This window comes from Mirounga leonina, unplaced genomic scaffold (genome assembly GCF_011800145.1).
Source record: "Mirounga leonina isolate KUSES-001 unplaced genomic scaffold, KU_Mleo_1.0 Mir_180, whole genome shotgun sequence".
Taxonomy (NCBI): Eukaryota; Metazoa; Chordata; class Mammalia; order Carnivora; family Phocidae; genus Mirounga; species Mirounga leonina.
The window spans coordinates 6,538,601-6,556,642 of record NW_023270469.1 but is presented as its reverse complement, the minus strand read 5'-3'; the positions used below and the strand labels follow the sequence as shown (position 1 = coordinate 6,556,642).

Sequence of the window (18,042 nt, the reverse complement as noted above, 5' to 3'; positions counted from 1 at the left end):
GCCACGTTTCTGCGTGACCTTGATCGTGGAATTTCCCCTCTCAGGACTTGGTTTTTCACCTCTGGTAGTTCTCATTGAGATAAATGATGAAAACCAGGTATAGCAGGTGCGGGCCCCTGGGGAAAGCCAACAAACAGCTAGTTCACCAGGATGAGACTGGCCACGGACGCCTTGTTCAACGGCTTGACCTGGATTACAGGGTGATGAGGCAGGAGGCTCGTCCCGGAGTCTGTGGCACAGCCTAGTAGTCCTGCAGCTTGCTGGGCTTTGGCTTAAGCCAGCTCTTCTGATCAGAACACTGTTCCCTCCTGCTTCACCTTTTGGATTCAGATACCCTCTCCTCCCAGAAGCTTTCTCTGATCTAAGTAGGGGTTGAGCTGACAGGTCTGATTCCAGGTGGGCAGAGAGCAGGTGTAATTCATGGTTTTATCTCCAGATGCCTGTGGAGGTGCCTTTGGTGATGGGCAGGAGCTGGAGGGAGGAGGGGGCAAAGGGCAAGGCCTGGGCCTCTCCCCACTCCCCCTGATTTGCATACCAGTCCCCAGCTCAGTTCCTGGCACAGAGTTGACACTCAGCATGTTGAACAACTGGCTGATGACTATTACCTGAGGCCCTGCCAAGGGCTGGGGGCTGTAGCTTTCAGTCCTTCCAGCGCCCCTTGAGACTGGTATTATCTGCATTTTACAGATGAGGGAACCGAGGCCCTGCTTTTGAGCAGCGTGGCAGGAGGCTGTCAGAAGGCGGACCCAGAGTGAGGGCCTGCGTGACCTGGGCTGAACACCTGCCTCTCTACAGAGTAACAGCTGTGGGCTCCTAATGCTGTGGCATTTGGGGGGCGGGGAGGAGGTGCACGGAGCAACTGATGGGCAGTAGTAGCAGGAGCTAAATCTGGGGAGCACTGACTTTGCATCACTGTTCTAAGGGCCCCAAGATACACTATCTGGTTTAATCCTTCCAAGAACCTTGGAGATTCTTGGAAGGAGGGATCGCCCTTTAGGAGTGTGGAAATAAGGCTTGGGCTTGGGGGAGGGTCTAGAACGTCTTCCATTGGACTCCCCTCTGCAGAGCCAGGGCTCAGGCCACGACTGCAGCCAGCTGGTCAGAGGGGTTGACGGGGTTTTCATCTTGTTCCATAAGTGTCCTCTAGCTCCTGGTCACTACTGGGCTGTAGGGGGCTGGGGCAGAAGCAGGAGAACAGGTGGGCCACGAGAACAATCCAGCTGTGAGATCCTGGGAGGAGCCAGTGAGCCGGGAAGATGGGTTGCATTTGCTCATGGATTGGATGTGGGTGTGAGTACGTCCAGACAAGGATGGCTGTTGGATTTGGGGCCTGGCATCTCTCCGACTATGTGTGGGTATGAGTGGTGTTCCAGAACGCCTACTGCGCGCTGAGCAGAATGCCGGGTGCCCCTCACCATCCCAACAGCGCCGTTAGAGAAATGATGCGACTGAGGCTTGCGGAGGTCGTGCAGCCTACCCAGGGCCACACACCAGGCCTCGACCCTGGGGCAGCTGCGCCCTGACCTTTTCTGTCATTTTGGCTTCGTTTCCGTGCAGAGGTCTCCATAGACACATTCTGAAGTGGCTTAATATTTTTTTCTGTTCCCAACTTCACTTAGGAAGTAAGGGGCTGCTGAGGAAAATCTAGGCAGAATATAAAAGGATGCTGGGGGTGGGGAGTGGGGCCATTCTGGGCTGCTTTGGCTATTCAAATATTCTAAGCATGGAAGTGTGTGGGGAGGGTAGGGGTCACTGCCAGGCTGGGGTGATTTGGTTATTCAAAGCCAGCATAACAGTTCAGTCACTGAGGTGAGGGGCCTCCTCCCCCATGTCCGCTTCTGTTTAAACCTCTGTGTCCTGCATGGGTGGTCTGAGTGGTCCACGATTCCCTGCCACCAGAGCCGCCTCCTGAAACTCATCCCGATGGGCATGAGACAGGATTTTGGCTGTTAACTAATCCCCTCCCCCACCCAGTTAACAAAAACCAATTCACTCCTTTATTCTGCCCTTCCAGCGTCCTCTGCCCTCACTCCTGCCACCCCCTATTCTGCCGACAATGACCGCCCCAGTCAGCGTGGACACCCTTCCTGAATACGAGAAGAGTCAGATCAAGAGAGCGCTGGAGCTGGGCACAGTGATGACGGTGTTCAGCTTCCGCAAGTCCACCCCGGAGCGGAGGACCGTCCAGGTGATCATGGAGACGCGCCAGGTGGCCTGGAGCAAGACAGCCGACAAGATCGAGGGCTTCTGTGAGTACCCTGGAGCCCCGGCCTGTGCACTTCTCCCCTTCCTGCCTTCGCTTATTGGCTCGATACCTTATCTTCTTCTGGAAACGCAAGTGTGGCCATTCTGTCTGGGTCTCCAGTGGCGTTTAGAATAGGTGGGGGAAGTTCGGCCCGAAACGCCCTGGTGAAGCAACAGAGGCCTGCGTGGGCCAACTTGGAAGTGACATAAGGTGGCTCACCTGGGCTGGCAGGGGTGTCCGCCCTGCCTGACGGCATCGGGGATCCTTTAGTTTCTGCTGCTGGTCAAGCTCTCTGCCCTCCTTTTTTTTCTTTAAAGATTTTATTTATTTATTTGATAGAGAGAGACACAGCGAGAGGGATCACAAGCGGGGGAGTGGGAGAGAGAGAAGCAGGCTCCCCGCAGAGCAGGGAGCCCGATGCGGAACTCGATCCCAGGACCCTGGGATCATGACCTGAGCTGAAGGCAGTCGCTTAACCAACTGAGCCACCCAGGCGCCCGCTCTCTGCCCTCCTGATGGCTGAATGACGGAGCTACAGAAACTCCAGGCTTGCTAGCCAAATGCCTGTTTTGTTTTACCATGAACCACAGAACCAGAGGCCTTTACTTTTCCTCCGTGTGGACAGAGCACGTCACTGAGGATTCTGGAGCTTTTAAATGAAGCTCTGGTCCTGGGGGTGGTGTTTTCTTTCCCCACCCACCTTAGATTGGGCAATTGGCTCAGTTCCTAAAGTTTCTAAGACTGTTTTTAACAAACGGAGTAAGGAGGCTTAAGCAATTTTCAGTTGCAGACTTGCTTTAATTTGCATTTTTTTAAATGGACTCCTTTTTTAAAAAGTCAGCATAATTGAAAAATTAAAATATACACTGGGAAAAAAAAAATCAAACAATTCATTAATACATGTATCTCCTCCCCAGCCCCACCTTGTGCCCCGGGGCGAGCTCGTTACCAAGTTCTTCTGGCTTCCAGAGTATTCTGTGCTTGTATCATGTGAAAGTCGTGTTTTTTGCACGAATGGGTCCCTACTAAAATTTGTACACCTTGATTTGTTTTTTTAAAGATTTTATTTATTAATTCATGAGAGAAAGAGAGAGAGAGAGAGAGGCAGAGGGAGAAGCAGGCTCCCCAAGGAGCAGGGAGCCCAATGTGGAACTCGATCCCAGGACCCCAGGATCATGACCTGGGCCGAAGGCAGACGCTTAACCATCTGAGCCACCCAGGCGCCCCTTGATTTGTTTTTCTAATGATTATTTGGAGGAGGGTTCTGATCCGCACATGGGTCTGCCTGATTCTTTAACGGCCACGTAGCATCTGGCTGTGATTCAGGGTCTGAGCCCCGGAGGTGGACACTGGGGTTATTTCGGGTCTTTTGCTATTAGCTACTGCAGCTATACTTCTATTCTTCCTTTTTTTTTTTTTAAATAATAGCTCTATCGAGATAGAATTCACATACCCTACCCCCCACTGAAAACGAACAATTTGGTGGTTTTTAGTGTATTCACAGGTCTGTGCAACCACCCACCACCTCCATCAATTTTAGAACTTTTCATCACCTCAGCAGGAAACCCTGTCCCTGATAGCCCTCACCCTCCTCCCCTGCCCTAAGCAACCCTGAGTCTCCTTTCTGTCTCTGTAGATTGCCCTGTTCTGGACATTTCCCATAAATGGGATTCTGTAACATGAGGCCTTTTGTGTCTGGCTTCACTCACTTAGCGTGATGTTCCCGAGGTCCATCCATGTTGTAGTGCGTGTTGGTACGTCATTCCTTTGTGCGGTTGAATAATATTCCATTGTGTGGATTTTCCACAATGTGTTTATTTGCTCATTGATGGACATTTGGGTTGTTTCTACTTTTTGGCAACTGTGAATCGTGCTGCTGTGGGCGTTCATGTACAAGTCTTTGTGTGGGTGTATGTTTTCATTTCTCTTGGGCGTATGCCTGGGAGTATAATTGCTGGGTCATATGGTAACTCTGTTTAATTATTTTAGGAACTGCCAGACTATTTTCAAGGTGGTTACAGCATTTTACATTCCCACCAGCAGTGTGTGTGGGTTATCCTTGCATGCTTTTATTCTTCTAACGTGGGCACACCTGAAGGACAGCTTCCTATAAGTGTTATTTCTGAGTCAAAAGGCAGTTTGGCAGCACCCCCCCCCAAAAGCCCGTGAGGTACCTGTTCCCAAACTTGAATCCATGCTGCAGTGGGATTCCAAACTTGGCCATTCACAGGTGGACTCTGCTAGGTTGGCATAGTTCTTCATTTGATTTCTTTCTTTTTTTAAAGATTTTATTTATTTATTTGACACAGAGAGAGACACAGCGAGAGAGGGAACACAAGCAGGGGGAGTGGGAGAGGGAGAAGCAGGCTCCCGGCTGAGCAGGGAGCCCGATGCGGGGCTCGATCCCAGGCTGCTGGGATCATGACCTGAGCCGAAGGCAGACACTTAACGACTGAGCCACCCAGGTGCCCCGGGAATTTTTTTTTTTATTAAAAGATTTTATTTATTTATTGGACAGAGAGAGAGACAGGAGAGAGGGAACACAAGCAGGGGGAGTGGGTGAGGGAGAAGCAGGCTTCCCGCCGAGCAGGAAGCCCGATGCGAGGCTCGATCCCAGGACCCCGGGATCATGACCTGAGCTGAAGGCAGACGCTTAACGACCGAGCCACCCAGGCGCCCCTTCATTTGATTTCTTATCATGAGTCAGATTAAATAGCTTTCCAAAAGGTTTCTTCTGGCGTTGGAGCCAAGCAGGTCTCAGGTGGTACAGAGCCAGAAGCCCTGCTTTGAAAATGCCCATGTGAGTGAGCAGCCAACTTCCATCCCAATTTTGCTTGCATTTGGCTACACTTGATCTCCCAAGTGGCCCAGATACTTGTTGGAGCTGGGGTGGGGTTGGTGGCCTGCTGGGTGTGGAAGGGGTACAAATGGTAAAAGCAGGGATGCCATACTGAGAGTGGGCAGTGGGTCCCAAGCCTGACTGACAATCAGAAATACTTGGGGGACTTTTAAAAACACCAGCTCCTGGAACCTTCTCCTGAAGCTCATTCTAAGGGGCATGAGATGGGATTTTGTCTCCTGAAATCCACGTCCTGTAGTTCTCCCCCTTCGGTTAACTAAATGCAATTTTGCCCTCTCCCTGGAGAGTTTGAAGGTGACTGTCATTCACTAGGTAGTTTGGGACTCCGTATTTTATTTTATTTTATTTTTTATTTATTTATTTTTAATTAATTAATTTATTTATTTGACAGAGAGAGACACAGCGAAAGAGGGAACACAAGCAGGGGGAGAGGGAGAGGGAGAAGCAGACTCCCCGCTGAGCAGGGAGCCCAATGCGGGGCTCGATCCCAGGACCCCGGGATCATGACCTGAACCGAAGGCAGACGCTTAACGACTGAGCCACCCAGGCGCCCCTATTTATTTATTTTTTTAAGATTTTATTTATTTATTTGAGAGAGAGAGAATGAGAGAGAGCACATGAGAGGGGGGAGGGTCAGAGGGAGAAGCAGACTCCCTGCCGAGCAGGGAGCCCGATGCGGGACTCGATCCAGGGACTCCAGGATCATGACCTGAGCCGAAGGCAGTCGCTTAACCAACTGAGCCACCCAGGCGCCCCGGGACTCCGTATTTTAATCCGCCCCCCAGTGGTCCTGGTAATTAGCTAGGTTTGGCATATGGTGCTCTTGAGACTTCCACCCATCCTGCCATCCCTCCTTCCTTGTGTAGTTGAGCATCCGCGCTGCCAGGCACTGTCCTAGGTACTGAAGACACGGCAGTAATCAGCTTCAAATCCTCATGGAGCCGACATTGTTGCGTTAGGTACGAGCAGCATGGGGTTTGACTTGGAACACTGTTTGAGGAGCTTTGCTGTGTGGCCATGGGCGAGTTACATCTGCTTTCTGAGATTTAATTCTCTCATCTCTAGAAAGGGAATAATACTGGTGTCCGCACTGCAGGGTTATGGTTGGGAGTGAATAAATGAGTTAATATGTTAGAGGGGTTCAACATGGTGCATGGCATGGGCTAGGCACTCACCCATTGGGAACCCCTGCTGTATTTTTGCCATTGTTGTTGCTAACGAGTGGTGTCCAGCTTGTCCAGGGTGGCAAAGTCTTGCTCAGGTGTTTGGACTTTTTCTGGAGGGCAGCAGGGATCCAAGGAAGGGTTTTCAGAAGAGGGATGACATGATCACATTTGCATTTTGGAACATGCTCTGGCAGTCCTGTGTGAGATGGATGTGTTCCTGGTAAAGAGACAGAAAAAGCCAGTTCTGGGGTAAAGAGCTTAGTAATGGTGCTCCCTGACCCCTCAGAGAGCAAGCCTTCAGGTCCTTGATAGGGACTCTCAGGGATGCATTTCCAGCTCACTGTTGTAAGGGTGATGTCCTGAGGGGGACCCTAGGACATGGTGTTCCTTCAGGGCTGTAAGTTAGTAGGACCATGCAGGTTACTGGGATGCCTGCCAGCTTGCACGAGGGAGCACGGGCAGGTGGTTTTGGAGTCCTCGGCAAGTGGTGTGTGACTTGTGGACAGGTATCCCCCACACACCGGCTGCGCATGCAGGCTTGGGTGACGGTAGACACACTTAGGTCCTGCTGTCTAGAGCAGGGAGTGGTGCTCCACCAGGGCGACCCCCCCGCAGCCCACTGGGAGCATGCAGCAATGCCTGGAGATACTCTTTGTTGTCATCATTGGGGATGGGGTGTGCTCCCGGCATCTAGTGGATCAAGGCCAGGGATGCTGTTAAACATCTTACTATGCCCAGAACAGCCCGTAACACAAATAATACTCTAGTACAAAGTGTCAGTGGTGCTGAGGTTGAGAAACGTTAGTTTCAAGTCACGTGTTGCTTTGCTTAGGGCCATAAAATGTCAGTGGGTTTAATAGGGTATCTCTTTGGACCCTGTCGTGATGGAGCACTGTCATGTGTTCGGCCCATATTTGCTGTCCTATTGGGTGCTGGACTGCTGTGCAAGAGGCGGAAGGGTGGAGCCCCTGCCCCTGGTGGGGAACAGACCCAGCAACCAGCCGTTGCAGGGTTGTGTGATCAGTACCACAGTGAGGGTCTGGGCTCGGTACCGTGTGAGGAAGGACGGTTCTTACCCATCTGGCTGTGAGGGGGATGGTAGGGAATGGGGGGGGCCTCCTCGAGGAGGAGCTTCTTGGGTGGCAAGTTGAAGGAGAAGCTACCAGGTGGCCTGCAGGCTGGCTGTCTTGAAGTGGGATCAGCAGGTGCCATTGAATATGAGTGAGTAAGTTTGTGGGTCAGAGATTTGGGCAGGGTTCAGCTGGGTGATTTTACCCTTTGTGGCCTGGACTCAGGTCATTTAGTGGTACTCAACTGGTGTGTCCCTTGGTCCGGAAGGTTCCAGAATCTTCACTTCCACATCTGGCGCCTTGGTGGCGATGGGTGACTGCGTGCCTACTGCCTGCTAGTCCCAGAGTAGTTGGACTTAACACGGTGCTTGGCATCCCCCCGGTGGGTATGTTCCAAGAGTCCTCAGCAGAAGCTGCAGGGCCTCTTATGGCTTAACCTCAGAAGTCCCAGAATGTCCCTTGTACCAGCTCAGGTCACCAAGGCCAACTCGGGTTCAAGAAATGGGGAATCTCCTCTGTGAGGAGAAGCCTGCATGTGCAGGGTGGGAAGGAGCTGGGAGTGGCTGGTTACCATGAGAGCACCTGGACCCCGGATCCTGACTTGCAGCTCAGATCCCCACTCCGCCACCTAGTAAGCATGTGAACTGAGGCACTCCATGCCTCAGTTTCCCTATCAAAGTGAGATAATTGCTCCTATCCAATATGAATTAGATGAATTTTAGGATAGACAAGAATTAAGTGGATTTTATGTACTTTTTTTTAATATGTGGGAGATTGGAATGTAATACAGTAAAAGAAAAAGGGGAAAAGACACTGGTGGGGAGTCCCAAGGCCTGGCTTCTAATGAAGACTGTGGATCTTAAGCCACTCACCTCTTGGCTGTCAGTTTCCCTCTTGCTTTCCAAGGGGGATGGTAAGATGGTGACTGGGATTCCTTCCAGCCCTGGCCTCCTGAAGAGCCTCTGAATATAGGGAGGGAGCTCATGGGACAGCCGGAAAATGCTGTGTGTGTGGTTTTTCTTTCCTTCCAGGGGCACCAGCTGAGTCTCCAGTAGAAAGGAGCCCACTTGGGGCCCTTGCTGGGTTAAACCTTTAGGGTCCTCTTGCATCTTCTGCATTTGGGAGGCCTGGAATGTGTCTCGGGAGCTGACGTGACGCCCCCGGTTTGTGGAGTCCGAACAGGGTTGGTGCGGCAATGAGCTGCCTTTGAGGGTGTGGACTGTGGCCGTTTCGACTGAGTAGGCTTGTATCCCGAAGTTTGCAGTTGCACCTACTCATGTTTTCTCCATCTGCTTATTTTTGCCAAGTTGTGGCTGCCCATGAATTGAGGAATTCTCAAAAATAGGAGCTGTCCCGTTGCCCTGGTGTGGGGTTCTTGGCTTGTCCCCCTGACAATGACGAGACCTGCCTCTAACGAGTGCTCTCTGTGTACCTCTCGGTGTGGCAGCACATCACACACACGAGCTTGTCAGCTGCTCACAGTGAACCTGGGAGGCAGGCATCCTCCCTGCACTATTGAAGAGGACACGGCGTCCTGGGGAGTCTAAGAGATGCGCCCAAGGCCACACAGCCACGACCAGGCACAACTACAATTTGTACCCGTTCTGTCTGTCTTCAGAGTCCCACCTCCTGGTGCTCTTAGCTGTTTCAGTTCTGTGCGTGATGGAGAAGCACCCCGCTGGCGACCCAGGAACAGTAGCTCCGCTCAGACCGCGTTGTTGACAACGGGAGGGAAATGCATTCATTCCTTCTGTGCGCACAGGACACGCTCTGCGGGGTGCTGGAGATGCTGGGGGGGTGGTGGGACTCTCGACGTGCCCTGGTGAGCAGGGAGACAGGCGTGCCAGGGGGCTGCACAGTGTGGACAGGTGCTGACAGCCAGGGCCGGTGAAAGGGTGGCGGTTCTGTTTCTCCGCTAATTCTGAAATCCATCCTGGGGCTTCATAGCCCTTAAAAAAATGAATGTTTTTGAAAGTTGTTGTTATCTTATCAGAAGGTTTTCAAAACAATGGAGAAGTGGCTGTTTTTCCACTGGCATCCTCCATCTAAGAAGAAATCCACATTCCTTCAGACATCCCATCAGAGATAAGACTGAGCCAACATCCTCAGTATCTATAAACTTATTTGTTGATTTAGATGTGCAGTTATGGTACATAATAGCACAGAGTCCAGAGCCCAGATGCCCAGGGTCCAATCCCAGGCCTGCCACTTAGTTGGAGTGTGATCTTGGGCCACTCATCATCTCTTTGTGTCTCCATTTCCACATCTGTAAAAGGACTAGTGAAAGAGCCAATTGCACGAGACTTTTGAGAACATTAAATGAATACATGGGAAACGCTTGCTACGTTGCTGAACACCCTGGAGGCAGATGCTCGACTATTAGCTGCTCTTGTCATCCTTGTCATGATTATTGTCATTGTCCTCATCAAACATAAAGGCAAGCGGTATTGTAGAAAGGATGAGATCAATGTTAGAACTTCCACTTACATAGTGATTTTCCTTCCTGGTTCCCTTCTGGGGTATACTCCATGATAGAGACTGCTGGTATAAAAAGTAGAATTGACCTTTTCATTTATTTTTTTTAAAAGATTTCATTTATTTATTAGAGAGCGCATGCGCAGGTTGGGGGAGAATGTGGAGGAGCAGAAGGAGAGGGACAGGCAGACCCTGTGTTGAGCGCAGAGCCTGATGCAGGGCTCGATCTAACAACACTGAGATCATGACCTGAGCGGAAATCAGGAGTTGGACACTTAACTGACTGAACCACCCAGGCGCCCCAACCTTTTTATTCTTGTTATTGGTTCAGACCTGCTTGTATGCTGGATGGTTGAGGAATTGGTTTCTGTGGTTGTTCAAGGGTTTTCTGTCCTGGATCATGATCATTTGATGTTCTTAGAATTTGTTCCTTTGTTGATTTAGCAAATGCTCAAAGAGGACTGAGTGTGTATCGGGTGTTACACTGGTCACTGGGGATGAAGTGCTGAGCGGGACAGTGGAGATCCATAAAGGAGCCTCTAGTGCCTATAGTTTCATGGGAAAGAAAAAGCCAAACTAATCATTCCATCATTTTGGATTGTGATGGATGCTAGGAAGGAAAGAAACAGGGTACTGGGACAGAGTGACCAGTGAAGAACACTGTTTGTAGGGCAGGTCTCAGAGAAACCTCACTGTGGAGGTGACATTTGAGCTGAGACTTAGTGGGTGAGAAGGAGGGAGCCAGGGGAATCTCTGTGGGGAGAGCATTCCAGAGAGGGCATGGCAGCAAAGCTTCTATGTTAGTCAGGGACAAAGTGCAGTGACAAGTGATTTCTTCATATAGTACAAGTTTCTCAGCCAAGTCATGAAACAGTGGGTGGGATTGAGGGGTGGGGCTCTGCTGCCTGGCAGCACCGTGATCCCCTAAGACTTCCGAGGCCACCTCAGGATCCTCTGTGTCCAGCCAGCATGCAGAGGAAGAGGAAGAATGGAAGATGCCTTAGAGGGTTTTATGGGCCAGGCCTGCAAGGTGGAAGGTGCCCAACTTCTGCAGACCAGAACTTGGCATGTGACCAGCTGCAAAGGATCCTGGGAAATGTGGCCAACCTGTGTGCCATTAAGAATGGGAAATGGGTTTGGAGGGCATCTTGCAGGGTCTTCCATGGCCCCTAATTTTGGAGGGGGCAGAGGTGGCTATAGCAACCCCACGGATGCCTGGAGAACAGAATGATTGTAGGGGCTTGCTTGGGGGATGGGTTCTTGTAGGAATCCAAGAAAATGAACAGTCTTACCCTGTAAGTGGCCTTCGTGGGAAGGGGAGGTGGTGGCACTGAGGACTCACCATCCTGTCGGTGGCAAGAGCCCCTGGCGGTGGCTTCTCTCCATGGACTGGTCTCCCTTATGTGTCCTGGTAGCCATGGCTGGATTCCCCAGCAAAGCCTTTCTCCAGCTTGACTCCCTGTGCGGCCCCTACCAGGAAGCCTGAGGTGTCCCCGCCCCCCCCCCCAGGGATGGGCTCCTGGGGGAGGCCTGTGATTGGCCAGGTCTTTTCGAGCCAGTGCACAGGGATTGGCTCTTTTGAGGCCATTGTCCTCTCTTGGGTGTGGGCAGGGTAGGTGACCTCTCCTGTTGGAGAGGTAGTCTGGCAGCTTCAGGACTTATGGGCCGTGGGGGGGGGGGTGTCCCTGTAATGGGTTGAATTGTGACCTCCCCCCAGATTCATACTTCAAAGCCCTAACCCCCTGGTACCTCAGCATGTGACCTTATTTGGCAGTAGGATCTTTGCAGAGGTACTCATTAAGGTCATGCTGGCGTCGGGTGGGCCCCCAGTCCAATATGACCGTGTCCTTAAAAGGAGAAGAGACACACAGAGAAGGCCCAGTGACGAGGGACGCGGGGCTGGGAGTGGTGTATCTACAGGCCGAGGCACACCACTGGTGCCAGAAGGTGGGGGAGAGGCACGGAACAGATTGACCCTCTCAGCCGCCAGTAGGAACCAACCCTGCCAACACCTGATCTTGGGCTTCCAGCCTCCAGGGCTGTGAGACAGTAAACTGCTGTTGTTAAAGCTACCCGGTCTGTGGTATTTTGTTATGGAGGCCCTAGCAAAAGAAGACACTCCCCTTTAAAAGGGGCCTAAGGGGCGGTGGGCTGAGCATGACCAGAGGTGTCCATCTGGCTGCAGATATGATGGGCAAGTTGGAGTTTGTTGTAAAAGAATTTAGGGCCTTTGCTTTATTTCAAGGGTCCTCTTGCTTCCTAGCTACGCTGGTCTTGACCCGGGCCACAAGGACTGCGTAGGTTTGACTCCTGACTCTGGCTTTTTAGCTGTGTGACCTTGGGCACGAGACTTAACTCTCTGTGCCTCTGTTTGCTCATCTGCAAAATGGGAAGGTTGGTAGTGCCTGCCTTCCAGGGTTGTTAGGAGGCTCAGATGTGTGTGTGCCTGTGGGTTTATCACTGAGGCACCTGGGAAGCCCTCTGTAAGGTTTGCTCTTGTCCTTACGGCTCATGCTCCTTTCCTGTCTCTTGGAAGTACATCCCGTGAATTCTCTCCTCCAAGCAACCAAGCCTCCCCTTTGAAGGACCCTGTGTACGTCAAGTGAGTTGTAGTCGGTCCACTTTGGTGCTCCATCTAGGGAGGGAGCTGTTAAAAGCGATCTCTTGGTGAATCCTTTTAGAAACTCGTCCCCACCTCCCACCATCCAGTGGATCTTAGAAATGAGCATGCATTTTTCACACATCAGGGTAGCAGAGTGACATGTCTTGGGTTGTCTTGGAAGAGACCTAAGTGCTGTGCAGTTTGAAGCTGAAGCCAGAAATCCTGGTGTCAGCGTTTCCTGCCCTCTGGCAGGGGCTGACCTGGAGCCAGACGCTCAGTGGTCCTTCCTGCCCAGACTGTGAGCTCCGGGTGGCCGGGTCCCGTCTGTCCTGCTGACCAGACCAGCGAGGAATCCCCAGCGCTCCGCCTGTGCCTGGCCCACAGCGGGTGCCTCCCGATACGTGTCCGGTGGACGGATCCGGGAAAGGACCTAGATGCCCCTTTCGGCCCCCGCCCGCCTTTTTCTCCCCCCAGAGACGGTAGGATCTGGGGTTAAGATAGGGCATCCCTATGGCAACTTCCTTTTTAGCCACACACACATACAGCAGTTCCGGTCTCGGCCCTGTGCTTACTGGCTGCATGACCCTGAGCGATTCATGCCTCTTTGTGCCTCTGTTTTCTCTTGCGAGAGATGGGGTGATGGCGGAGCTTTCCGGCACGATCCTTGGGAAGATGACATTTGTAAATGTGTGTAACATGCCTGGTGTGGATCCGAAGGGGGAGGGGGTCTCATGCTCAAGCTGCCCTGGTGGCTTGTCAGCGCCTGCCTTGGTGTGTTCTGGAAACGTTCTCGGGGCCGTATGGGGCCCATTCACAGCGGCCACCACTTCCTGCTGTTTTGGGCATGCAGGGGGCCTTTTAGGGTTAAGGTCCCCTGGATTCCAGCCTTGGGTAGGCCAGCAGCTCTGGCCCTGGCCTTTCTCCTTGGAGGCTGGGGAGGCCCGCACTCGGGGAGGAGGAGTGTCCACAGGTCAGTGGTGATGTTTTGGAAACAGAATCAGAGACCATGCCATTTGAGAGCAGAGGGGCCCTTCCCACTCTCCCAGCACGGCTGGAGGAAGCTTTCACCCGCCCCGAGCTGTGCTGGCAGCCAAGGGTGAGTGTGTGAAGGAGAGGAAGAAGAACCTGGAGACTGGCAAAGTTCGGGTCCGCACAGCATGATAGAGACTGGGAGAGGAGACCCTGCGGGGCACCTGGTCGGGGGCGGGATGCCAGCCTCAGGGTCATGACAGGATGTCATTGGCAGGTGTACCCTCCCCGTCGTGCCCGGACCATCCAGGCCACTCCTGGCCTGCTGCCGGCCTCTGCTGGTTGCCCTGGGGCCTGGCCGGAGGAGGACCCGAGTCCCGGGAGAGCTGAGAAGGGCCCCAGCTGGGGTGGCCGAGCATGAATGTTACGCCAGTTTCCTGCTGGAGACCACTCCGAGCTGATCTCCTCTGACCTCCTTGTGCTTGCCCTGATTAAAATAACTCCGATTTTGTTCTCCTCGAAGCAGTTACGTGTCTTCATGAGCAGAGATGTCTTTAACTACAACTGGGTGAGGGTAACAGCCCCTTTCCCCTGACCCAGAGGCAAGTGTGTGAGCACTTGGTCTACACCCTTCTGGATTTTTTTTTTTTTTTGGGGGGGGGGGGGGGAGACATAGATACATTTTTCTAAAAGGCTGTCCTTTTACATATTCTGGTGTCATGCCTTTTCCATTTTGTGCTCTATTGTGACCATTTCTTACTATAAGCTGTTCTCTTAAGGCCTGGCTGCCTGGGTTCAGATCTCGGTGCTGCCACTTAAAGTGTTGGTGACCATGACAAGTTAGTTAGCTTCTCGTTGTACCCATCTATAAAGTGGGGTCAGAGTAGTGCCTCCCTTAGGGGATTCTCACAGACATTAGCTGAGCAAATTAGGTTGCACACTTTGAGATAATGCCTCACAAGTATCCCAGAGCTCCCAGGAAGGGTCAGCTGCTCTTGCTATGATGAAGGTGGCAGTGATTTCTGTGGACTCTGTGGTAAGCAGAATCAGGCCCCCCTTCCCCACCCCAAGACATCCCCATCGTAATCTCTAGAATCTGTGCCTACGTTATCCTGTAGGGCAAAAGGCTCTCTACAGATGTGATTAAGAATCTTGACATGGGGAGATTATTCTGGATTATCTGGGTGGTCTGGATGTAATCACAATGGTCCTTGTGAGTGAAAGACAGAGGGAGGAGGGTCAGAGTTGGAAGAGGAGATGTGATGATAGACCAGAGGTCACGGAGGTTAAATTAGTGGCTTTGAAGGTGGAAGGGGTCCATGAACCAGCCGCAGGCCACCTCCAGAAGCCAGAAGAGACACGGGAACAGATTCCCCCGTAGAGCTCTCCCAACACCTTGATTTTAGCCCAGAGAGACCCATACCTGACTTCTGACCTGCACAAGTGTAAGATCATAAATGTGTGTTGTCCTAAGTCGCTGAGTTTGTGGTGATCTGTTATAGCAGCCATGAATATACCCTTCTCTCCAACTTAGACAAATCATATTTGCTTCGGGTCATTGTTTTTAGTAAATAAATATTAGGGCGCCTGGATGGCTCAGTCGGTTAAGCGCCTGCCTTTGGCTCAGGTCATGATCCCAGGGTCCTGGGATCGAGTCCCATGTCAGGCTCCTTGCTCAGTGGGGAGCCTGCTTCTCCCTCTGCCTGCTCTTCTCCCTGCTTGTGCTCTCTCTCTCAAATAAATAAAATCTTAAAAAAAAAAAGAGAGATTATACCTATAGCTAAGTGCTCACATATACCCCTTCCTCCCTAGGGAAACCAGGATGCTGCTTTGATAATTATTCTGATGCATATTTTTTACATTTCAAAACAATTTAATCTTTAATTAGCATATAATCTGTTAGTTGTGAGGTATCCACATTGTTTTCAGTGGCTTTATTTTAACTGCCCTTTGGTTTCACTCAGTGAGTGTCTCCTGATGGGACACCTGTCCTCATGATGATGGTTATTTTGGTTTCCTGTGGTGGAAATCTTTCCAAGTACATACCTTCTGTTTGGTTTTAAATGGCTATAACCTTTCCACCTGATCTTTTTCTTTGTATTTGTTTAGTCAGTTTTCTCTTTCTGGATATCATGAAGCTTACTATTTCGCTATGTCAGATATTGATCCTGGGAATATTTTTAGTGCTAATCCTTAGGCACGTCCCTGGTCGTTTCATAGGATAAATGTTGAGAAGAACTGGTGGGAGCAAGGGAAGGCTGTGTCATGGGCTCTGGGCACACTGTTCCGTGGTCTGCAGGAAGGCCACACTGATTTGCATGCTCATCCACCACCCTTGCTAGCATCCGGGTGTCTGTGAACTTTTACAGATGTGAAATTCATAGGCAGTGAAGGGTCCCATGAGCGTCATGCTTCCTTGCCCTGGTTGGGTATTCTTTCTTTCCGAGGCTGTGGATCCAGTAGCTTGATTCCCCTGGTGGCTAAAGGCCGTGGATCTCACCATGGCATCAACATGACCACTTGGGATGGTGGTAGGAAAACTTAGGAGCCCATCCTGTGGGCTAAGGCCGCCGACAGACCCTCATTTAACCCACACAGCAACCCCAAGAAATTGGTATTTTCCTAATCTTCTTGCTGAGAAATTGGATGTTGAGGGAAATCTAGTCGTTTCTGAGGTTGACAGTTAGGATATGGTTCCAGTTATTCTAATTGCTCAGCTCATGTGTGTGTCAGGCCATCTTCCGGGAGGAGTTGGATGTCCTGAGAAGGCTTTGAAGGACCTTCCATGTTGGAATTGACTCCAAATGTACGTAACTCTAGAGAGTTGCCAACCAGAGCTGGGTCTGCCAGGAAGAGGCTGGATTCTGATCCCCTGATCTGTACTTCTAGCACCAGGGACTCTGTAAATGTGTGCTATTGAGCTACTACTTTCTTTTTCTTTTTCTTTTTTTTTTTTTTCTTCAAAGGGGGAATCTACTTTCTGTTTCTATAGATTTGCCTTCTCTGGACGTTTCATAGAAATGGAATCATAGCGGGTAGCTTTTTTCATCTGACTTCTTTCATTTAACATAACATTGATGTTCGTCCACGTTTTTGGTGTGGATCAGTACGTCATTCCTTTCTGTGGCTGAGCACTGTTTCATCGTTAGGACAGACCACATCTTGTTTATCCATTTCATCCCTTGATGGACCTTTGGGTTGTTGCCCCTTTCTGGCTGTCATGAGTAATGCTGCTGTGAACCTCTGTGGACAGATTTTCGTGGAAGTAGGTTTTCGTTCTTTAGGTATATACCTAAGAGTGGACTCGCTGGGTCACTTGTAACTCTGTGTTTGCTTGTTTGAGGAGTGGCCAGGCCGTCCTGCACGGTGGCTGCCCCGTTTTACATTCCCCAGAGCAGCGCGGGAGGGCTCCCATTTGCCTGCATCTTTGCCGACACTTGGTATTGTCTGTGTTTTAGGATAGCCATCCTAGTGGGGGTGAAGTCCTAGCTCTTTGTGTTTCTGATTTGCATTGCCCTGATGGCTCTTGTTCTCTGTTAAATAGAGCTCCTCGTGCTCTTTGGGTGATGCAGTGTTTTCCCATTGAACACTTTCTGTGGCAGTGGCACTTTCCCGGGCTGGTGGTGCCACCTGCGTGCTTACCTTGGGGGTAAGCCTAACGAGGAGCACATGGGTCTGGACGCCGATCAGTGGGCATGTGATTCCTGGCCTGAGTCTAGAAGTAGACATTTTAACCCTTACTTCTGTGTTTTGGGGGGACAAAAGGACCATTTGATGAAGGTGATAGCCCATCAAAGTTTCCTTCGTAAACATGCAAGATCACCCAGAAGCTGTGGGTGAGGTGTGGCATAGATTTTCCCTCATTTCAAGGTTCGATGCCTTGGCCTGGGGTGTCCGCTTCCCTCCACACTTCCCGACTGCCTACATGAGCCTCCACCTGCCGTTCGGCCACCAGCCGTCCCCTAAGGGGGAACGGAATCGGGAGGCATGATGCCACAGTAATTCCTGCATTTCCTGAGCACGTGCCTCGAGCCGCCATTGTGCCGAGCCCTGCACGCGCACGGTATCCGTGTGATCGTGTGTACAGACGTGCCCGTATGGTGTGCAGTCATCACAGGAAGCCTGTGAGCTAGGTCCTCTGTGCCGGTGAGTTAGGTGAGCTTGGGGGACTGGCCCACGGTCATCAAGCTTTTTGGAGGAACTATGTCAGGCCAGTTTTCCCCTTCACCAGCTGCTGTAGAACCTTCAGGTTGAGAGATTGAAAAGCCGAGGCACAGACTGGGAGAAAACGTTTGCAAAACACATGGCTGATAAAGGACTTGTTTCCAAAATATATAAAGAACTCCTCCCCACCCCCTCCCACCCACCTCTCCATTCTGAAGCCAAACTGGGCTACTTCTAGACTAGTGTTGTCAGCAGCAGTGCCAGGCCTCTGTCCGTAGAATTTAAATTCCTAGGCACCACGATAAAAAAAAGGTACAAAGAAAAAAGGTGAAGTTAATTTTAATATATCTTATGTAACTCGGTCTATCCAAAGTATTATTATTTAAACATGAACACAGTATAATTATTGAGATTTTATATTCTTGTTTTTGGTCTGAGTCTTCAAAATCCAGGGGGTATTTGATATCTACAGAACATCTCAGTTTGGACCG

At 51.1% G+C, this 18,042-nt stretch overlaps 1 protein-coding gene across 1 annotated transcript in view; it reads left to right on the top strand.

Annotated features, from left to right (window-relative positions):
* The first annotated feature begins 1,998 nt into the window (after positions 1 to 1,998).
* The window catches only part of PLCG2 (phospholipase C gamma 2), a 139,815-nt gene continuing 123,771 nt past the window's right edge, over positions 1,999 to 18,042 (top strand). Inside the window, exon 1 of the mRNA XM_035024718.1 lies at positions 1,999 to 2,249. Within this exon, the coding sequence (XP_034880609.1) occupies positions 2,057 to 2,249 (193 nt within the window). The 5' untranslated portion in view covers positions 1,999 to 2,056. The remainder of the gene's footprint in view (positions 2,250 to 18,042) is intronic.